General features: G+C 42.7%; 2 protein-coding genes across 3 annotated transcripts; both read left to right on the top strand.

The window, feature by feature from the left end:
* The first annotated feature begins 229 nt into the window (after positions 1-229).
* Positions 230-2,324, top strand: LOC127757864 (ethylene-responsive transcription factor 1-like). 2 transcript variants are annotated; one of them, XM_052283447.1, is made up of 2 exons: positions 230-524; positions 1,577-2,324. In XM_052283447.1, exons 1-2 carry the CDS (start codon positions 383-385, stop codon positions 2,197-2,199), a joined length of 765 nt encoding a protein of 254 aa, XP_052139407.1. In that variant the 5' UTR covers positions 230-382; the 3' UTR covers positions 2,200-2,324. The 2 variants fall into 2 exon arrangements, with proteins under 2 accessions (XP_052139407.1, XP_052139405.1); XM_052283445.1 differs by having other exon boundaries at positions 230-527.
* Positions 2,325-19,013: 16,689 nt separating this feature from the next.
* LOC127757935 (uncharacterized) lies at positions 19,014-23,319 on the top strand. The gene is made up of 2 exons (XM_052283524.1): positions 19,014-19,359; positions 22,600-23,319. The coding sequence occupies exons 1-2, from the start codon at positions 19,110-19,112 to the stop codon at positions 23,070-23,072; spliced, it is 723 nt and encodes a 240-aa protein (XP_052139484.1). The 5' UTR covers positions 19,014-19,109; the 3' UTR covers positions 23,073-23,319.
* The last annotated feature ends 419 nt before the right edge of the window (positions 23,320-23,738 follow it).

Below are 23,738 nucleotides of genomic sequence, written 5' to 3'. Positions count from 1 at the left end.
TAATATAATTTAAACCCATTTTATATAAACTTATTTTTCTAAAATATAAAATAGTTCTATCTTTTTAACTCTGTAATAATTAATACTACTTCTTAATCAGTTTCTCAGCGAATTAACGATTGGTTTGGAACGAATTAGCAAGCTGCCAAACTTGGGTGCATTATATGCAGCAGGGCGGTCGCTCTGCCTGCCCTCCCAATGCAAGGTCCCCAATCAGCAAAGCAAAGGCTCCTCGCTCCTTCTGATATCCTGTGTTAGCAAGCAAGCAGGAGCTTTACTAGCTTGAGTAGGAAGAACAGCTGCTAGCTATCTCTGCTCTCCTCAACTTGATCCCAACTCCAAAGTCTCCAAGTGTAAGCTAGGAACAGCCAGCCGAAGCAGGATGTGCAGGAAGAGATACGCTGACGGCGGCGCCGTCGTTCGGCTGCCGGCGGCGGCGGCGGCGGCGCCGGTGTTGGACGACGGCGACGACCAGCCAAAGACAATAGTCGTCCCTGCAACTCTCCGAGCTGCTACTACTACTGGTAGTCGTATACAGTTCACTATTTCTTTTCTTTCTTTTGATGCATCTCGGTTTGTCTCTGCTCTTGTCTCTACATGGAGTTAATAACCAAAAAATCGAGTCTACTACTACTAATAAACTATATTACCTCTAGAATCTTCGTTTTGTGTCCTATAAAGAGCAGGTACAATAACAAACTATTAGTCAGCTATAAATATATTTAATAAGATAAAAGATGAGAGAGAAAAGCAGCGGACTACAGATCTATAGTCAGCTGTAGCACGGTCTCTAAGACGCAATGTGTGTATGACATGTGGGACCATATATTAATAGTATAGTAAGCAACTATTGTATGCATTAGTTATTAGAGCGGCTATAAATGAATTGGAGCTAGTAGTGGAGTATACTGTTAAACTTGCTCTAAGCCGTGTAAAGTTGTTCATAGGTTGACTAACTAATACTCTATACAAATCTTCAATCGGTATTTTAGGACTATCTTTATAAGTATGTACAATCGTTGTATAGTGTTCTTTTTCTTCTTTCTAATGTTTCACTTACTTTCTCTCTGTGTGTGTGTACACACACTAAAACACTTACTATAACACACATCCAGGATTTAGTATAATGTCTTTTGTCTGTATGTGTATAAACATATATGTTGCCTCAAAGATGAAACTAATTAAGGTGTGTCTATGTGAGTGTCTTTTATTTTATTTAAAAAATATTTGCACATTCTTTCTTCATAAAGAAACAAACGTAGCAAGGATCACGTGGTGTCCTGAGTTTCCCGGACAGCATGATTCAGAAGTACTATGTTTTTGTACAGACTCGTTGTAATGATTGCTATATATGACTCCTTTTCCAGTCTTATTGGAAGGAAAGGATCGACGGCTCTTTCTACCCTTTTTTTATTTCTTTATTTATTTGAGCAGGCATATGCGGTATATAAGGGAAAAAAAGTTCGATTAATCTTACTATCTTATAATTCTTTATTCGTCAAATAATCAAATTTCTTTTAGTTTGTGGTATTTTCTTTTCATTTTCGTATAACGACAAAAAATAATAAAATATCAGGTGGTGGCAAAACTCGCGGGGAGATGAACAAAGATGATGAGGTGGTGACGAAGAAGGGCAATAAAGCCGGACGGCGGCGGCCGGCGAGCAGGCACCGCTTCCGAGGCGTCCGCCAGCGCCCCTACGGGCGGTGGGCGGCGGAGATAAGAGACACGGTCGTCCAGGGCACCCGCGTGTGGATCGGGACGTTCGACACGGCGGTGGAGGCGGCGCTGGCCTACGACGCCACAGCGCGATGGCTCTACGGCAGCAAGGCCGTGACCAACTTCCCCACCACCACCGGCGATGGTGACGACGGCCTCCCGGTTGCTGAACCCTCCGTCGTCGTCGTTGCCGCTCCCGCCTTCGCCGGCGAGGAGATGGACAAGCAGGCAGCTCCGGCGGCGGCGACGGCGGCAGAGACAGTAGCCGCAGACCCCGGCGCCGGCGAGTTGGGTCCAGTGGTGCTTTGTCATGAACTGGAGGCCACCAACGGCTGGCAGTACGAGGCGTACGGCTACGGCTACAGCATGGGGCTGGAGCTGCTTGAGAACTACGCGTACGCCGGCGACGTCCAGCCGCTGGGCCTGGGGGGGTCGACGAGCAACGCCGCCGCCGCCAACGACTGCCTTTGGATGTTCTAACTAAAGCTAGCTAGTATCCGTCTATCTATGCATTGCATGTGTCTGTTTGTAATATATGATTTAATTGGCACTCATATTCTAATTTGCAAGACTTTTCATTGCATACATATAATTCACTGCTGGAGAACTGATCTTTACTAGGTCGACGCAAAACCACAATGGTCCCGATTCCAAAAAGAACCGAGACTAAAAATAATCTTTAGCTCCGATTGAAAACCCTACAGCCATTCTATGATCTTTAGTCCCGGTTGGTAACACCAATCAGGACTAAAAATCATCTTTAGTCCCGATTCATCCCCTGTCAGTGGCCTGTTAGAGGGCTAAGGATCTTTAGTCCCACCAACCGGGAGTAAAGATCACCACTTTAGTCCCGGTTGTTAATATCAACCGGGACTAAAAAATATCTATATCTTTAGTTCAACACGTAGTATATAATCCCTCGCACTTATCTTATCCTCAACAATCGCAACTACTTCCTCCTTATCCCTTTCCTCCTCTATCTCTCTCCTCTGTCTCTTATCCTCTCCTTTTCCTCCTCTCATCCTCTCCTCTCAAATGTGCAGCAGATCGGAAGCAGGGAGGGCAGCCGGACGGAGGTGGGGTCGGTGGCCGGGCGGCAGCGGCAGTGGAGCGACGGTGGCCGGAGATTTTTTTTTTTAAAGATCTGTGATGAATTTGTTTGTGAGAATTTGTGATGTATTTGATCTGTGTGTGATGTGAATATGTGATGTATTTGTGATGGGTTTTTTTTTTTTAGAATTTGTGATGTATTTGGAGATGATTGATTTGGAGATTTGGAGATGATCCTTTTAGTTCTACAATGATCGATTTGGGGATTTCACGATTTGGATGATTTGGGGATGTAGTGAAATCAATATTCAAGGATAAAAAAAGAAAAAAAAACACTACCAGTCGTATTTGGCCGGACTTTATCTTTAGTCCCGGTTGATAACACCAACCGCGATTAAAAAAGGATTTTCAACCTCGATTATTTTAATCGGGATTAAAGATGCCTATCTTTAGTCCTGGATTTTTACTCCGGTTGCAAAATCGGGACTATAGGAAGGTTACAAACCGGGTGTAAAAATGCTTTCTCCATTAGTGATTATATCTGACCGGTCGATGCTGAGCGACAACATTTTGCTTAAACCCCAACAATGGCCGGGCGGTCGATCCATCAGATAGCTAGTATATATCCGTACGTCTATCTATGCATTTGTAATAATTTGGCACTCATATGCTTTGCTTTGCTTTGCATTGCATCTCTTGGTTGGCCACTTGCAAGTATCGATCCTTTGCAATATCTGACCGGTCGCTAGAGCGATAACATTTGGCTAAATTAATCAGTACTCCCTCCATTTCACAATATAAAACTTTCTAACATTGCTCATATTTATATAGATGATAATGTATCTATACATCTAAATATGTTATGACCTATATAATAAATATAGACAATGCTAAATAAAAAGTACGTCTTACATTGTGAAACAGAGCAACCTCCGTATTCGATTAGAACTGATCTCGTCGATCTATGTCCTAACTTGGCGACGTTTGAAGAAGGAAGGCCTGATCGTATACGCAGCACGATGCTGGAAACAGCGACGACCGACTCATAACAAACTAGTGAAATCATGAAAAAAAAAAACAGAGAGGCAAACATACAATTTAATACTTCCTTCTAGTATTTTCTATATTTATATTTATATTGATGTTAATGAATCTAGACATATGAATATGAAAAATACTAGAATGACTTACATTGTGAAACGGAGGGAGTATCTAATGTTTAGCATGCCAGCAGCATGAAAGACTATCACTAGAGAACAGATTCCTTAATATGTGACACCCTCTTCGTATGTTCCGGTTCCAAAATCCAGCGCTTATGAGGCATTTTTAAGCCCACACAAGATCCCTGAGCATGACTTAAATTTAGAACCGATACTTTTAATATATATCTTATCAATGCTGCTTTAAAAAAATGACACCGATATTGTTAGATGTGATTTAATTTAAAAACCACACTAACATAGGAGGTACTGTGGCAAATTTATTTTCAATTAAATCGGCACCGAAAAGAACCAACCTCTGGAGCTGATCGAGCGATGAAATTAACAAGCCAGTAGGAGGACGTTTTTTTTTAAGTCTGTCTTTCCTACTCCTTAGTTTTTTTTTTAAGGAACAGAGAGCTTTATTGATTAGACAATAGGATTACAATCTTACTGCAAAGTTTGCATAATACAGGGCGGAGCACTATCACGCCATCTCGTCCGGTGACTCGGCAGCCGGGCTCATCGTTCTGAAACGATATCTCGATATTGTGTGCCTCTATCGTCACATCCATGTCGAACACCCATGTGTACCGGTCATACCCGCGCCGGTCATACCGACGTGACGTTAGATCTAATATAAACTTATGGCTAGTAGTTAGCTATAATATTAAACTTAATTGCTCTTAACTTCAAAGTTTCTCACAAATTACAACTATTTTGATCTTTACCTACTCCCCTACCCTAAGCCCATAACCAATCACAACCATTTTTTTCATTTAATTTATCCACCGAATTTGTTATCTTACTCAATCACAGTCTTTCCCATTTGATTTGATACCTCTCCTTAATCATTAAAGACTACATTGGTCCAAAAAAAATAGGAACTTAAAGATAAATTAGGAAGATAGACAAATGACCGAAATAATCATATTTAATAAACACATTACATGACACATTGCATATATAAACTTGATTAAAAAGAAGGTTGAGACAACAGGTTAGAGATGGGATGAAATGAAGGGAGGAAACGTATTTTAATTTTAATGCAACCATTTTGTTGAATCCTACATTACTAAAAATGTAATTTTTATGGGATAAAAGTTGAAAAGTAGAAATTCGGAGAGAGCAAGTTAACTTTCCTTGCCTACTTTGACCTATTTGTAACAACTACCTTATTTAAGAGGGCTGCTATACAACGGAATCCCGTTTTTGAACGGGATGATACTGGTTAGGTATCAGGTCATGATAACTCTAAAGTATCATGTCCTGAAACCTAACCGGTATCAAGTGATACCTATAAGTATCAGATGATTTCTACCACGTATTGGGTGATATACTTGCGAGGTATCATATGATACCTACCAGATATCAGGTGATTCCTACTAGGTATCACGAGTTGAGCACCGAGGCACTGTCGCCAGCAACCCCACCCTCCACAACCCATGTTGGAGGTCGTCGCTGGCGGCCGCGTCCTCTGTCGTCCACGCCTCACGTCGGAGGTCGTCGCCGGCGGCCGCGACCTTCGTCGTCCACGCCCTATGTTGGAGCTCATCACCGGTGACCACGTCCTTCGCTACCACGTGCCACCCCGGGCTCGTCTCGCCGGCGGCTACGTCCTTCGTTGTCCATGCGCCGTGCCGCGCCGGAGCTCATCGCCAGAGGCTTCATCCTCCACTGTCCATAGCCATGTCACGCCGGGAGCTGGTCACCAGTGGCCACGCCGGAGCTCGTCGTTGGAGGTTGCATCCGTGGGGACCAAAATAAGAGCGAGAAGAAGAACCTAGAGTGCACCGTGGGAAGAAAAAATGACCACCGGCGCTGGCGCTGTCGCTGCTACCGTAGGATTTGCCGATTCCTCCCCCATGCCAGCCATGTGTTTCCTTCCCAAGCTTGTCTAAGTTTTGTCTGAAACAATAAAAAATTCCCAACAGCATCGGTGCCTTAAATGAGATAGATGTAAAGCGGTACACAGCTGGAACAAGAAGATTAGTCCTATCCGGATGAGATACCGGTAAGTAGCATTTTCGCTATTTAAACAGTAAGTTTATAAAATTTGGAACGGAGAGGTAATATTTTTCCTTTTTTAGGAAAATTGATTCTATAGCATCGAAAGTTCACAACTTTAGAAATATAGCACTCAAAGGTTCTAGTTCACTTTAATAGCACCGTACCGAAAGTTACCATCCGTTACTCTATATAGCATTCCATCCAAAATTCTGTTAACTTCTTTACTTTACCCTTTTTTTTTCCAGAAAATACACATAAAAAATCTGAATTATTCTTTCCATGGTGTCTAGCACTCTGTCGCTTCAGTACGCCCATGGGTAAATCACCGTCAGCCACCGATCCCAAACTTGCCTGCTCGGATGCCATCAAGACGTGATCTTCGAGCTATCCTCTGTCACCGGCCTTGAGCTCCGCCGCTGCCTTGGTCATCGAGCTTGCCCTCAGCCATCGGCTTCGAGCTGCACGGCCGCCGCCGTCGACCTACCCCTGTGGCTGCCACTTAAGTTGTCTTGGAGTTTGCCTGATGATGCCCTCGAACTTCACCACAGTATTAGCAGTTGAGCTCCTCCATCAATCTTGTGCTCGAGGATGCTTCCTCCTGCTTGTGTGGCGGAGGAAGAAGAAAGGAGATGTGAGAAGGAGGAAAGCAAAGGGGGTGACACTTCAAGAGATAACGACACAGTTTTAACGGAATGCTAAATAGAGTAACGGAAGTTAACTTTCGGTGCTATTAAAGTGAACCAGAACTGAACCAGAACCTTTGAGTACTATATTTCTAAAGTTGTAAACTTTCGATGCTATAAAACCAAATTTCTCTTTTTTTTTTTTGGAACATTTGATCCGATGATCAAGTTGTCCATTAAAACGATCGATTGATGTTGCCTGCAGGCTCAACTTGTCTACCTGCTGCAGATCTTTCTATCATTCGTTCTGAATATTGATATATTCTAATAGCATAAAATTGAACGATCTATCTGGTATTCCTTCATTTCAGAAAATTTGCACCTATTACTTTTATCATCAAAACCAAGAAGAAATTAACTCGTCTTGTATTTAACAAAGATTGACGAGTGCATACACGCATGCAACCAATAAATATTAAGATAACTCATCAAGTTATGATCAAACATTTAATTTATCTCTATATTTAGGTTTTGGATCCATATAGACTACGAACAGGAATAACTTATTTAGAAAAACTCAAATATGAAATATGCGTAACTCTTATTGATGGAGGGGAGAACGTAACTCTTATGGATGGAGGGGAGAACGGAGTGAGTATATATTCGGCAGTAACTGTCGCACATCTTTTGGATATTGGCGAGGACTGTTGTGGACTAGTACTACGTAGTAGTGCCTGTTTCTTTCTTATTAGTGTACATGTAGAGTAGTACCATATATAGAATGCTCTCTACCTCTATTATAGGAATTTATGTTATGCGTATAATCAGCGAGGCCTCTCGATATTATCTTATCACGCGACGCTGCTTAGATTCGTCCGATTGTGCACCTGTGTCATAGCCGTTAGATCGGGGGAGCGGTGAAGATGCCTGCATGCGTTTTTTCTATTAGACATGCATGTCTTTTTCTTCTTCTTATAAAATTTTCTCTCAAATTACTTATCCGATTTACAATCCGATTATACCATTGTATTCATTACAATTAAATCTTCATAACGAGATCTTACATGATTATATTACGATGAAAAAATATTTATATTTGTAAATTAATTTTATTATATACGTAAGTTACTTTTATCATATATATAAATTACTTTTAGATTTTACATTCATAATGCTCTAAGTTGATTATTTTTATTATTGTTTTTAATCAATTCTATAATTTATGGACTTTAAATTTAATTTTTAGATAAACCATATATTTCTCACTAGAATGAATTCTCTTATTCGTATCCTTGACAAACGTACTTTCATTGTGTGCTAAGTTACTTTTATGATTGCTGTAAATTAATTTCAGACTTTATTAATTTTACTTTCATAAATACATTTGCTTAAAATCTTTCTCTACACTTTACGTGTGAATTAACTCTACATAGTTTTTTTTCAACTCATTCACAATGTAATTACTTCTACTACTTCTATTATATAGCTAAGTTACTTCTATAATTTAAATAAATTACTTTTAAATTGATAAAATGTTTGAATATATTCAACATGAATCTTGTTTTGTCACATATTCTATGTAGAGTACAATGATGCAAATAGATTTGAAAATAATATGTGATTTAAAAGATATAAGTTACTAAAGAGGATAAATCTAAAAGTAATTTGTATATATGATAAAAGTAATTTGCAACATAGATGTTTTTTATCAGAATATAATCATGTAAGATCTTGTTATAAATATCTATTCGCAACTAACACAACTGTACAGTCGGATTATAGACCGGATAAGTAATTGAAGATAAAATTATATAAGAAGAAAAAAAAGACATGCGCTATTTGAGTGTACTAGTAGCAATCATGGAGGCACATGATATGATGGTGTGTCGTGCTTGGTGGACGCTCAAACGCCGCTTCCTTTACTAGGAAGGCAACACAAAGATAGGGGAAAGAGCGTTAATTCTTTCTTTTTTTAGAAATAAAGTTGATAGCGTGATGTAGTCATGTCCGCGCGCGGCTATAAATACATGGGCAGGAGGAGGGAAAGAAATTACAGCAGCACTGAGCTTATTAATCAGTAGCTAAGCTAGCTAGCAAATTAAAATCATCTCATCGCCGGCGTGATGACGATGATGCCGAGCGGCGGCGGAGCGCGGGTGCGGGCCCACTTCCGCGGCGTCCAGCGGCGCAAGTCCGGGCGGTGGTCGGCGGAGATCAGGTCCAGGGGGGCGTGGGGCCGCCGCCGCCGGCTGTGGATCGGCACGTACGACACGGCGGAGGAGGCGGCGCGGGCCTACGACGCCGAGGCCCGCAGGTTGCACGGCGCCAAGGCCAAGACCAACTTCCCCCCGCCGCCGCCGCCGACCGCGGTGCACGACGACCATGTGGACCTCGAGGTTCACATCAAGTTCCTCAGCGAGGTGGAGCTGGACGGCGATCAGGAGACGCCGCCGGAGAGCCAGGTCGGCGATGATCAGGCCGGAGCCCAGCACCAGCACCACCACGGATGTCGCCTTGACCATCTCCTCTTGATGATGTGCAACTAATTAAGTTAAGTAATTTAATTATATATTAACGTGCTACCTGCAGATTAATTATCTACTCATCGCGTGTGTATTAATTAATTAAACCATCAGTTATACTCCCTCTGTTTCAAAATGTTTGACACCGTTGACTTTTTTCAAATGTTTGATCGTTCGTTTTATTAAAAAAATTTATGAAATATGTAAAACTATATGTGTACATGAAAGTATATTTAACAATGAATCAAATGATATGAAAATAATAAATAATTACTTAAATTTGTTGAATAAGACGAATGGTCAAACACGTACTTAAAAAGTCAACAGTGTCAAATATTTTGAAACGGAGGGAGTATATTTTTTTTATACATCACGTACGTATATATTATCTCTTTTTATGTATAATAAGTAGAAAAATGCCCGTGCGTTGCAACGCTTGAACGATATTTTAATCTTATTATTGTTATTATGCGGTTTAGTTAGGGTGAAATACATTGTAGGAATTCGCTTGGATATATATTCTGTTTTTAGAAAAAAAAATCATGAGCTGCAATTAAGATTCTATCATGGTTATGGATACCACATACTTAATAGTAGTTGACTAAGTTTGGTATGACCCACCACATACCATGTCTTATACGGAATCATACCTCGTGTGTAGAAGGAGTTCCGGATAAGGAATGACGAATAAATTTCTATATGGAAATGACAAGGACTACTCAGATTGTATCTATATTGGTCTCCCTAACTCTACTTGAAAAGTGGCATTTATGATTTTAAGTACAAGCCCCCTAGGAGGAAAGGGAACAGAGCCACAAGACACAACATATACATAAACTAATACGTCACTAGATATCGACATCAGAGATAAGCCTAGACAAACCCAATCCGGTGCCTGCGAAGGTCGGCAAAAGGGATCTAGTGCCATCTCTGATCTCGACGAGTTCGCATTCAAGGAGGAAGACTACCTTGCCATCGATTACGAGTTGGTTATCCATGCCGCTAAGTCGACGACAGCTAGATAGATTATCCCCAATATTGTACTTGTGTGATCCAGATGAATATAGAGCAACAACGGCTTCAGCCAATAGGAGTAAGGCTATTACCTCTCAGATAAAGGGCTCAAACCTGTATAAAAATCCTTGTCTCCATCTCTTTTACCTCAATCTCGTATAACCATGGTATCAACGATCCCTATACCATCCAAATACGGTAGTCGCGATCTCAAACGTCGACAGAATCCGATCGTCTCAAATTAGCATGCTAGTTTTTTTAAGAGTTTTCTCCTTCAATATTTTCAAAAGCGAACGAACTTCAAAACTGACTCAAATACGGATATGTATTTCTAAAAGCAAACGTACGTAAAAACCGACTCATACATGGCTGATGTACCAAAATACCAGTAAAAAAACATTTTCAATTTTTATAATAGTAGAGATAGAGATATATACTATAAGATGTGTGCTAAAGGGTAATTAATTGGTATCTTAATTTCTTTCAGACTCATGAAATATATTATATAAACAAATGATCGACCAGAGGAATTTCGACTGAATTTGCAGCTTGCGTCTCTTCACTCCAATTCGATCAGAACCATCAAATGATCAGAACTTCAGTTGGCCGTACGGAAAAAAATAATCAGAACCTCAGTTCATCAGCTAGCTAGTTTAATTATTTATAGACTGAAGAGAAATAAAAAAAAATCAATCAGATTCAGGGCGCATGCATCATCATCAGTAGGTAACACCCCCGTAATATGCATGTGTTGCCATTGCATTTGACCGCAGCCTTGTTGTTAGCACTATTATGTTTAAAGCAACAAAAAGAAAATTCAACAAGTGAACGTAACACTAGAAAATAATTAAGAGCTTTCATTTTTCCATCGATTGTAGAAGAGAATCCAAACTGACAGCTTTAATTTGCAGTTGTCTCTACTTTGCTGTCGAATATGTAAAGTGGCGTTGCATTTGATCAGTAACTTATCTGTTCTTTGCATCTAATCAGAGCCTATGCCAAGGAGACTGATGATGGACAAGGAGCGACAAGAACTGCTGATCTGAAGAAGAAGGGCGGGAGACTGGGAAGCAAGGCGTGCCAGATGATGAACAAGAAGAATCAGAGTTAGCGCCACCACGCCGGAATGGGCCTTATAATAGATCCATTATATTACAGACTTGCATTAGCTGTGGCACTAGCGTGAGAGAGAAGGATCGATGGTTGGTGAGACTGTAATATAAGAAGAGAAGAGAGTACTCTGCTTGATGAACTCAGGCTTGGCAACTTGGCGGCGATGGCTCAATCCTGATGGATTGGAGCAATATATCTACTAAATAGTTGCCTGAATTATCTGTGTGCGTTCTTGTTCTTGTTTCCCTTTCTATTTTCTCTAATTAGCTCTCCGAGTAGTCGACCATCTGGTATCAGAGCCTTCCATAGAAGGATTGGGAATTGTTCTTCGGATCAATTTTCCGCGAAAATGCAACTTGCCTTCTTCCGGTTGAGTGAGTTCAGAGAGGGAGCGGTCGATTCTGTTGCCCGCGTCACAGCTCAGCACACCCATAAAACCCATGGCGCATGAGGGGAAACTAGATCTTCCGTTGAGAACTATGGAGGAAAACGAGAGGAAAAGGGAGGAGTCGGAGGAGAGGTCGATAAATGATTTTGCAAATTTGAAGAAGGTGATCGAGGTGCGGATTCCTCTGGTGGAGAAGAAGGTGGAGGAACTCAGGGTTTCAGTGCAGACGCTCAGCGAGAAGGTTACGCAGATTGAAAGCACAGTAATCAAGCAAGAGCCACCTCGACACAGCTGGGTAGAATTCTCCTTGGATTGCTGGTAAGTGAGACCAAAACCTTTTCACCCCTGTTCCTTTTCATTCTGATTTAGCTCTGCCATCACCTAGTTCGGTTAATGGGGTGGTAGATCTGAGTGCTAGTCCTCTAATACATGCTGTAGGACCGAATAGCAAGAACTAAACCAACCAGAAGGGGGGTGAATGGTTGTAGTACCCAAAAGCCGAAACTTGCAGAATTAAAAGTTACTCTCGAATCCGATGAAGATCGGTCTAACCGGAGTCGATCCGCTGGTCTGACCGCGCCTATGCCGCCGGTCTGACTGGTGTTGATCGACCGGTCCAACCGCTATGTGAACAATGCAGTCGCTTGATCCTGTCTCTAGTCTAACCATCGCTCTCCTGCTGGTCTGACCGCAGGTATCCCGCCGGTCGAACCGCCAAACCCGAGCAAACACAAATCGAAGATCTCTCCAAATAGATTGAAACTTTATTACATTTCTTTGTTTTTACAAAGTGCAATCACAGAACTCCTCACAAAAATCTCGGCTAAACTCGAAACCCTAACTATTCTCTCAACTCAACTATCTCTAAAGCGATACCGGGAGGACACACCCTCCCTCTCTATATATACCTGAGGTAGGCAGCCTAAAGTCACGAACAAACCTTGTACAAGAAGTCCTAATACCCTAGGAAACCTTCCCGTACAAGAAACAAACTTTACAAACTCTAATTGTACCAAATTTGGACTCCCTCCGAATTCGACTCCGCATCCCATAAGCACGCAATAGCTCCGTCATATGTTATATGGAATCTTCCCCAGCCACGTGCATTGACCTTTAGCCTAAGCATCCCGCATGATATCCTGATCATCCAAGTGTCATCTTCTCTCAAGTTGACTCCCGATCCATCACCGGCAATACTCTCCCGATGCATCAAGACCACCTACACATGCATCAACCAAGAAACCATATTTGAGCAAGTTCTCATCAACTTGACTCATTGTTAGCAAACAACGGTATTACATACGCATAGTATCCATCTAGAAGTCATAAACATAAATTATCCACGGATATCCAACAAATTTATCCGAAACCAAAACCGACACAAAGTCGGCCGGTCATACTACGGAATGGCCAGTCTGATCGCACACACACCTCCGGTCTGACCGATAGCACTTGCCTGGTCTGACCAGTCCAAACAATCAACAGCAGTTCATGTTCATGACCTGCAAATCAATCATCTCCAAAACCATTTCGCCAATAATCTCCAAATATCAAAACTAATAATCTCATATGCCAATTGTTTATCACAGAATAAGAATCAAACACACATTGATGTTGCACATGCCCTAAGTTTGATGGTAACAATCCTCAAATGTGGAAGAGTAATTGTGAGCAGTACTTTGATTTGTATGGAATTTTGCCGATGCATTGGGTCAAGGTTGCTACCTTAAATTTTTGTGGTAGTGCTGCATTTTTGGTACAACAATTCGGTCTCAGATTGCTGGTATTTCTTGGGCTACTCTGTGTGAATTGGTGTATTATGCTAGATTCACTCGTAACAGACAGGAGGCACTCATTAGATAGTGGTTTCATGCACAACAGAGTAGCTCAGTCACAGAGTATGTGGAGCAGTTTGATAGTTTGATGCATCGGCTCATGGCTTATGATAGCGCTCTCACTCCTGTGTATATTGTTACTAAGTTCATTGAAGGTCGTAGACATGATATCGGAGGGGTAGTCATGGTACATAGACATCATGATTTCGATACTGCATGTTCTATAACTTTGTTGCAGGAAGAAATTTTTAGAAAGAATGAAACCTGTTATTGGAAAATTAAAAGAGTGGACACTCATGCACCTACTAGACAAGTACCAAAAACTAGTACTCACACTCCAGTAACCATACTTTCAAAGGATCTACTTCCACTAGTCCTGAAGAGAAAAAGGCATCAGAAACCGTCAGAGTTAAGGAAGATAGTTTAGCATCTCTTAAGACATATAGGAGAGCCAAGGGATTATCTCAGTAAAAAATTATTAATATTGGGTATGTTTTAACTATAACACACCGGGGGTATAAATTAATATAGTATATCTTCGTTCGTGTGTGTATATATTCATATACGGTGTCTAAAAGATGAAGCTAAGGTTTGTACGTAAATGTGTGTTATTTCAATTAATCTTTTTCTGGTTGAAAATACGTCTACGTATATATACAGAGATTATATATTTCAAGTTTTTTATTTGAAAAATATGTGCACATTCCGTTTTCACAAAGAAACAAACGTAGCAAGGACCACATGGTGTCCGGACGCCGGAGTCCCCGGACAGCATGATTTACAAGTGTGTTTTTGTACACTCGTTCTAATGATTGCTATGTATGATTCCTAGCTTTCCACTCTTATTGGAGGGAAATTAAGGATCGATGACTCGTCCTTCTACTTTTTTTTTCTATTTCTTTCTTTATTTGAGAGCAGGCATGGAGTACAGAAGAGGGGAAAAAATGTCCGACGAATCTTATCTTATTTTCACCCTTTATTTGTCAAATAATCCAATTTCTTTTGTGGTACGTATTTTCTTTTTCATTTTCGTATGACGACATCAAAAAAGATAAAACATCAGATGGTGGCAAAACTCACCGGGAGATGAAGAAAGATGAAGAGGAGGGTGGCAAAGATGGGCAATAAAGCCGGACGGCGGTGGGGGCGGAGATCATGAGGGACAAGGTCATCGAGGGTGCTCACGTGTGGTGGATCGGCATCTTTTAACACCTATGATGCCTTGGCGCGCAGGATCTACGGCAGCAACACCAAGACCAACTTGTTTGCCGCCGTCGTTGTCGTCGCCGGCGAGGAGACGAAGAAGCAGACAGCTCCGGCGGCGGCGAGTTGGGCCCAGTGCTGCTGTGTGTGTCATGCACTGGAGGCAACCAACGGCTGGGAGTTGGAGCCGTACGTACGCCGAATGCCTCTGGTTCTTCTAAGCTAGCTGGTCGCCGGCCGGTCGGTCCATAAAGCTAGCATCCGTACGTCTATTGCATTATATGTGTCTGTTTGTAATAGTTTGGTACTCCTATGATTTGCAGCATTATTGCGTCTCTTTGATTAATTGGCCACCACTTGCATTGCAAGCATCCTTGCTATATATGTATCTGACCGGCTGCTGGAGCGACAACTTTTGCCGACGTTTGACTGGTCGTGCAGCACAATGCTTAAATTTTGCAAAGTTTGAGATATGTCATCGGTATCTCAATGACATGTAAGACCTACATGAGTCAATGACATGTGGGTCAGGATGGCCTATCTCAAATTTTACAAAATTATAATGGCATGGTTCCAATTTTCCCTAAAATAATTAAACAGTGGCGACCGACTCATAGTGAAAAGTCATATGCAAACATGCAATGCAATCTATATCATGCTAAAGAAGCCTTAGGGGCTACTTGCTTCACTCCCTCATTTTACCAAACTTTGCCACACTTCTCAAGACATATGTATGTTTCAATGCCAAAGTTGTGGCAATGCCACAGTTTTTATTTCAAAGACCTACATGTCATATACCCAGTTTTTAGCCAAACCTTGCCTAAAAGATGTGGCCATCAATTTATAAGCCACACATTTGGCTAGATTTGGTAACGAGGGTTGGTAATGTTTGGGAAGAAACCAAACAACCCCTTAATATGTGACATCTCAACGTCTCATCATATAGTCCACCAAGCCAAAACCCCGTGGGCAAGGGGCTCAAATTTAGAACCGGAACCGATACGATGCCGGTAACATCTCACCAGTGACGGTTTAAATAAAAACGACACCAATAATAATAGGAATTAATGATTTGATTCAAAAAATTAAGCACACTAACATACGAGGTATTTGTGCCAACTCGACAGACCCTCTAGATAATATGATTGTGTTGTCCAAGGATAAAGTCTTCTAGCGAAAGGTTGGCTTTACCTGGAGAGTGGAATAGAAAAACAACAGTTATGTGTTAATTTGTCAATTTATCGAAAAATGGAACATCTATTACACACATTTTGAGGGCTATTTATAGCAGTCCAAATTTACAGTCTTATGGGTCGTATATAGGATTTTCCATTATTCACTACTACAAAAATACATAAAGAGGGCGATCTTATAGGTGCCGGAAATGCTAAAACCGACATCTATAGACATTTCCCACCTCCACGGGCTGAAAAAATATACAACCGGCACTTTTAACCAATTGTAGGTGCCGGTTGTAGAGAAAAACCGATACCAGTACGATAGGTAACTTTTTTTAAATGGCACATTTAATTTATCTTAGGTTCCAGTTAATTAAAAAACTGGTACATATAATTAATATATTAGGGAAAAGTCCGAATTACATCTCTAAACTATTGGATGAGTACAAATTACCCCATCAAACCCAAAAACTAGACATCTTTCATCCTCAACAATTAATACCAGATGAATTACCTCCCGACTCAAACCGGAGTGGTTTTGGTCCTACGTAGTAGTCCAGTTAGCATTTGTTCTTTCTTAAATCGATGGGCCCCACCTGTCACCTCTCTCTCTCCTCCCTCCCCTCACCTCCATCTCTCTCTATGATCGAGCAGTCGTTGGAGGCGGAGCTGAGGATGGTAGCTTAGAGCGGCGGCGAAGGGCGAGTATGGCAGAGGCAGCTCTGATTGGCGGAGGGGGAGCTGAGGACGATGGCAGCGGGCGGGAATGAGGGAGGCAACTCGAGTAGTGCCGGCGGGCGGGGATAGCAGAGGCAGCTCGGAGCGGCGGACGGGAAGCCAAGGATGACAACGGTGGTGGGGACGACGGAGGTAGCTCGGAGCAGCGTCGGTGGGTTGGGATGGCGGAGGAAGCTTGGAGCGGTGGAGCGGGGGGAGAGGGGGCGAGGACAACGACGTGCCGATGCCGACGCTCAATTCTCTCCCTCTCAACCCCCTCTCTCTCTCATCTCCCTCTGCGAGGGGAAGCCGAGGACGCTCACAGCCGTCTGCGTGCAGCTCGGCCTCGTCCTCCGCCGTGAGGACTCTCGCAACGACCAGCGCGTGTCTCCTCCTCGGCCTTCGTCGCGAGGACGCTCACAGCCGCCGACACGTGGGGCTCCTCCTCGGTATCTGACACGTGAGAGAGAGAGAAGTGTGAGAGGGGAAAGAGAGAGAGGAGAGAGATATGACAGGTGGGCTCCATTGTTTTTTATTAAAATATTTGTTGACTGGACTACCACGTAGCACCAAAACCGCTTGCAAAGCTGCTTTGGGGGAGTGGGGGTTTCATCCGGTATTGATAGTTGAGGATAAACATGTCGAATTTTCGGGTCTGAGGGGGTAATTCATACTCACCCAATTGTTCAATGGTGTACTTCAGACTTTTCCCAATATATTATAGGTGCACCCAAAAAACCGAGCCAAATCGAACCAACGAGCGGGAGGGAAATATTTTAGCTGAACCCATGAGTAGCATTAGTATTCGGCCTTATCCTCTCATCCCCCTCTCTCTCTCTCTCTCTCTCCCGTCCTTCCCTTCCCCATCCCCCTCTTCTCCTCTCCTCTCTTGTTGATTGCCACCGGTATCATGCATCAGATCAGCGGCGGAGGCCGACCGTCCAGTCAGTGTCGGGAGGGAGATGACTGGGAACGCGGGATCCGCCGATAGAGACTTCTCCCGCGAGCGGCGGTGGCATCGATTTCTACCGTCCAGCGGCAGAGGCTCCTGTGGGCGGATCCAGTGGTGGCAGCGGCTCCTGCAGGAGCAGATTGTCCAAAAAAACCGTTTCTATAATAGTAAGTACTACGAATTTGGATATCATGACTCTGTCGAAATTAGAGATTAGTAAATACTATGATTTTACATCACGTACTAGGTTTGTTTTTTATGGGATAGAAAGAGTATTATTAACGGGAGAATCTCGAGGCAATATAGATATTGTAACAGGTTTGTTTTTTATGTGATAGAAAGAGAGAGTATTATTAACGGGAGAATCTCGAGGCAACATAGATATTGTACCATGTATGTTTGTTTTTTATGGGATGAAAAGAGTATTATTAACGGGAGAATCTCGAGGCAACATAGATACTGTACCATGTTTGTTTTTTATGGGATGAAAAGAATATTATTAACGGGAGAATCTCGAGGTAACATAGATATTGTACCAGGTCGGACTGTTGGACATGCGGTTGGACAGGGTCTTTTGCTGGACTGTTGGTTGGACAGGGTTGTTTACTGCTCGCAGATGCTGAGAAAAGGAAAGGCTGGTTCTGCTGCAGGCCTCATCAACTCTGATGCTGTGCATTGTACTAGTAGTACAGCTGATGCTGTGTATTGTTGTTGTTGGCTTGCCCACATTCCTTCTAGGTCTCTCTCGGATGTGAATATAGTATACACTGCTCCATTATAAAATTACTACTCCCTCTATCCTATATTATAAAAGATATTAGATGAAAATGACACATACTAGTATTACGAATCTGTATCTTGTCCAAATTTATTATACATCCTAAAAAGTGGCTCATCCATCTAAAATCCATTATAACGTAGGACGGAGGGAGTAGTTTTAAAGCATTAGTACTTATTACCGTGTCCTTTTCACTTCCTACCAAAAGTGGGTATGTTTGACACGAGAGAAAAGAGAAGATTGAAAAGATACGTAAAATAAGATATGTCATCAGTGCATAATTAATCAAGCACTAACTACCTCCATATTTTAATCCATATTTTAATGTATGACACCGTTGACTTTTTAACCAACGTTTGACCATTTGTCTTATTCAAAAAATTTATATAATTATCATTTATTTTATTTTGACTTTTTATCATCAAATATTCTTTAAGCATGGCACAAATATTTTTATATTTGCATGAAAATTTTGAATAAAACGAATGATCAAATGTTGTTCGAAAAGTCAACGGCGTCATACATTAAAATACGGAGGGAGTATTAATTATTTTACCTTAAAGAATGAATTAATACAATTTTTCTATAGAAAACTTTTGTAAAGAAAAAGCCACACCGGTTAACGGTTAGGAAAATGTGCGTCCAAAAAAGGAGGCTCTTCACTTATACCTTTCTTTGTGCTGCTCTCAAAGGCAGCAGCCTCAGAGGTTTCCACTCCCGGTAGTGCCACTGTTGCTGGTGGTGCTGTCCATCCACACATTTGCCTGCAAAAAATTACCACCAATAATCCATCTTCTTATCCCCATCCATGTATCGAGCAAGCCGCCAAGACAACCGCCGCCGTCGCCACGCTGCCACAATGGAGGAGGTCGTCAGAGTGGAAGACGGCGACGGAGTTGAGTTCGATGAGCAGGAGGAGGAGGAGGACTTCCACGACCTTGAACAAGAGTTCCTCAGGTATTGCATGATGGACACCGACGACGACGACGACGACGAGGAGATGGCCATTGCCACCGTCTCGCCGCCGCCGCGCCGGACTCCGGCCAGAAGAGCTAGCGGTTTGTCTCTCGATCTCTCTCGACTCTCTGCATATTTTTCATATATGTCGTGTCTCCACAGTCAATAGCATATATACATAGCATTTACATTGTCATTCTTCCGATCCTTCGAATGATATGTCGTTCAATATATGCATATTTTCGTTCTCTGCTTCACGATGTTAATCTAATTAATGCAGTAGTTTATTTTGTCAGTTCCGGAATGTAGTGGCATCAGATTAAGTTGGATTTGGATACTAGCTATTTTCAGGTTGGCCATGCTTTGACATTTCTAACTACGGTCTGCAGCTAGCTGCATACTTAATTTGATTGCAGCTTGAAACCAGTTCCACTAGAAAGTAAGAGTAACTAGGCTTAACCTAAATAAATTGGTCATCTTGAGATTGATTCCACGCACAGCTAATTAAACAATAGTAATACTCCACCCATTCCAAAATACAAGGGATAACTACCCTTAGGCCTAGTTTTTTTTTTCTCAGTCCAAATTTCAACTTCCTCATTTTTTATTAGCACGCTTTTCAAACTATTATGATACGTTTTTAAAAACTTTCTTTGTAGAAGTTATTTAAGGAATCAAATAAATCTATTTTCTAAGTTTATAATTACTAATACTTAATTAATCGTGTGCTAATGAGCTTTTTCGTTTTGAGTGCACTAAAAGTCCTTCCCAAAAGAGTTGATCGAACCAAGCATTAGTCTAAAGATAAAAAAAATAATTATTATCACCTTCCTGATTGTATTACCCTAAAAAAATACAATGCATGTATCCAAAATAATTAGAGATCTTGAGGGCAAAGGATTTAAATAATAATAATTGAGTAGAAATGATGTGCTACATGCATACACTTCTTATAAATCACCTTATATTTATTTTGGATTGGAGGGAGCACTTACTATTGTGATCCTTTATTTTACAGGAAATTATACTGATAGCATAACACGACAATATACTAATAAAAGAGAGTAACTTGTACTGAAAAGCAGTACCGAAGATATATTGATCTCGTGAGTTGTGACTTGTGAGAGCTAGCATTTTGAGTTACAAAGGATCGTTGCATGCACTTTATGTACATTTCGATCAACTTAATGCTGGCAGGCTCGCCATTTTAGCAGCCAACATAACAAAACCAACTTGGCTTACAAAATGTTGCATATATATAAATAAATATACATATATATAATTATAGATTCTATTTGACATGGCTCTGGATCCAAGATACACATTGTACTTAAAATTTGTCGGTAAAAGGCTCGATCATGCCTGGTTGATGATAGACGGTAGATGTGAGCAGGAGTACGGATGGTAGAAGGGAGGGACTAATATTTTTAATATTTTAATCTCTATTGGAAGGTCAATTAATGAGCAACTGATGAAGAGGGTATGAAAGTCATTGTCAACTTATGAAGAGGGTATGGTTGTGAACACTACTTCACAACCAGCACATACCCACATATATATCCAATTGCCCGTTTTACATATATGTCAATTGTGCATATGATCAGATCTGATGTTCCATGAGACACTACTAGAAAAAGCATTATTCCTGACGTAGGGGTCTTATTTTCGCAGTCGGACATGACCTTTGAAGCCAAACGACTGTCTACAAAAATATAAATCGGTGCCTGCGAAAACCATTTTCGCAGGCGGACCACTTAAGCGACGCCTGCGAAAATCAATTTTCACAGGCGCACCTTAGGTGGTCCGCTTGCAAAAATCGTACCTACCTCCTTATTCTCTACTCCCCCATCCTTATCCTATCCTCACCTCTCCTCTCCACCATTCATTTCCCTCCCCCTCTCTCTCTCACACACACTTCGAAAAAATCTTCTCTCCACCCCCACCTCCGCCGCCGGCCGGGCCCCCACCTCCGCCGCGGCCGGCTCCCTCGGCTCCCCACCTCCGCCGCCGGCGACGACGACGACAGCGACGCCGCCTCCGCGCATCGGCGACGACGATGACCGCAACGCCGGCTCCCCTCCTCTCCCCACGTCCGCGCGCCACCGGCAGGCTCGCTCCTCTCCAACGGCCGCGCACCGCCGGCTCCCCACCTCCGCCGCCGGCCGGCTCCCTCCTCTGCGACGACAATGACCGCGACGCCGGCTCTGCGCGCCGACGGCTCCCCTAGGCACGACGACGACCTTCGCACCGCCAGCTCCCCTCCTCTCCCCAAGTCCACCGCGGTCGGCTCCCTCCTCGGCTCCCCACCTCCGCCGCCGGCGACGACGACGACCGCGACGCCGGCTCCCCTCCTCTCCCCATGTCCGTGCGCCGCCGGCTCCCTCCTCGGCGACGACGACGACCGCGACGCCGGCTCCCCTCGGTCACGACGACGGCCTTCGCGCTGCCGGCTCCCCTCCTCTCCCCACGTCCATGTGCTGGCGGCTCCCTCCTCTCCCATGTCCGCGCGCTGGCAGCTCCCTCCTCTCCCATGTCCACGACGAGCGACGACGACGACGACGGCACCGACGCGGCAGCTTGACTCCTCCGTCTCCTATGTGGGGCAGTGGACGGAGTAGAGCACTGCCTGGCGGCGCCCGTGGTTTTTTTTATTTTTTTGAGATGATTTTCTGCGAAAATGGTCTATTTTCACAGTCGACGTGTTAGCAGCGGTCCTCTTCCCCGCCTGCGAAAATGGTTTTGGGCCACGTGGAAAAATCCTTTTTCTAATAGTGAGAGAAACTGAGCACATTGATGTCAAGCATTGCTATATTTGAGATGCCACTACACGAAAAGTGGCATTGAAGTAAGCATGGTAGTACTTAGTACACACGTACTAGTATACTCCTTCTGTTCATGTTTGATCAGCGAATAAATAAATTAAAAAACACTCAATATTGATCATCCTAATTGCCTGTCGCGTCTAGTTTTGCATGCAGATTTGATTAGCATACCGATTTATTGCTTCACATGTGCGAGGAGAGGCGCTATGTATTCTATTGGCATGCAAATGTTTTGACCAATTCGTTGCATATATAAAAATCACATGCATGGAGTATGTTATAAAGGACAAATTAAGCCATTTATTTTTTCCAATCGCTATGTTTTAAGTTAATTTTCACGACAAGATTGTTGGTATACGTACGTACGTACATCAGTCTCTAATATAATCTCAAAGTCTCTGTATACAGGTATTGACTGGTTTTGCACTAAATTTGTTGACGATTAATTTGTAGTACTACTATTTAATTTGGATTTTGAAACATATAATTATGAGCAATTGCCTGAATATATACATGCAGGTACATCAGCTACTTTGGAATATTCAGTGACAAATCTGTCAACCCAGCAGGTCATGGCCATGGCGCCTGAGCACAGCGGCGGCCGCCGTGGCGGCGCAAGGCGCGCGGCCGCGGCGCAGGCGGGGGGCAAGAACAACCTGCGCGGCGTCGACGAGCGCCGGTGCCGGCTGGTCGGCACCTACGACGACAACGCCAAGACCGGCCACTTCTCCGGCGACCACCGCCCACCACCGACGAAGCGGTCAAAGACAAGCCACAGCGGCGGCGGCGGTGGTGGCATCAGCATTGGCAATGGCGGCGTCGCCGGCGATCCTGATCCGGCCGCCTTGGAGTTAAGCATGGGCGCGGCGCAGCAGGAGGCGATGATCAGCAGCGACGGCTGGGAGTCGGAGCCGTTCATGCAGGAGCTCCTTTTTGGCAGCTTGGCGCCGCTCGACGTCCCTGCCGCCGCCGCCGATCTCTGGAGCTTCTGAATTAAGGTGAAGCAACACAATTGCGTTAATTAATTAATTGTCATGTATAATTAATCAATCATGGCCCTTGTCTTGTGTCAAGAAACTCATGTGTTCATGCTCATGCAGCATATATGCAAATGTGTTGTATGTACTTTCTCAGACCACTTTGTGTAATATTATGTGCGTATTGTCTTGCATAGCTCCGGATCCAAGATTTTCTTGAAACTGGGTAACTTTCTAGCTCCAAAAATCCATCGTCCATGGGTCTGGGTCTACTATAACACTTACTCAAATAAATCATTTTGTTTTCCTACTTTAAATGAAATTAATCTTGAATTTTTAATAACACACTATAGTTCAACATGCAAACTTAAAAATCTGCCGTTGATATGAGATCAGGAGTTGTGTGCGCCTTAATTGAAAATTACTTTGTGGTTTTGGGCAAACATATATGTGTATGTAGCTGGTGTGAAAGGTAAGAGCTAGAGTTGAATTAGCTAGCACTTTGTTATATATCCTTTTATTTGTGAAAGGTAAGATAGTTTGAATTTGCTCACATCCTTTTATTTCTGCAATAAAACACTAGTATATATCCTCTTTTGATCACTATCTTCCCTTTCCAGCTTTGAGTACGTTGGCCCGGATAGTCAGTCACCAACATATATGCATGTACGTGCTATAAAG

The sequence above is a fragment of the Oryza glaberrima genome, chromosome 12, assembly GCF_000147395.1.
Source record: "Oryza glaberrima chromosome 12, OglaRS2, whole genome shotgun sequence".
NCBI lineage: Eukaryota > Viridiplantae > Streptophyta > Magnoliopsida > Poales > Poaceae > Oryza > Oryza glaberrima.
This window is presented reverse-complemented; position numbering and strand designations above follow the sequence as displayed.

What these genes read in the sequence shown, in the direction of transcription:
- LOC127757864 (XM_052283445.1), top strand. Translation starts at nt 383, where the DNA reads ATGTGCAGGAAGAGATACGCTGACGGCGGCGCCGTCGTTCGGCTGCCG. An exon ending in AGCTGCTACTACTACTGGTA is followed by an intron (nt 528 to 1,576) that starts GTCGTATACAGT and finishes ATAAAATATCAG; the next exon opens with GTGGTGGCAAAACTCGCGGG.
- LOC127757935 (XM_052283524.1), top strand. Translation starts at nt 19,110, where the DNA reads ATGTATCGAGCAAGCCGCCAAGACAACCGCCGCCGTCGCCACGCTGCC. An exon ending in TCCGGCCAGAAGAGCTAGCG is followed by an intron (nt 19,360 to 22,599) that starts GTTTGTCTCTCG and finishes ATATACATGCAG; the next exon opens with GTACATCAGCTACTTTGGAA.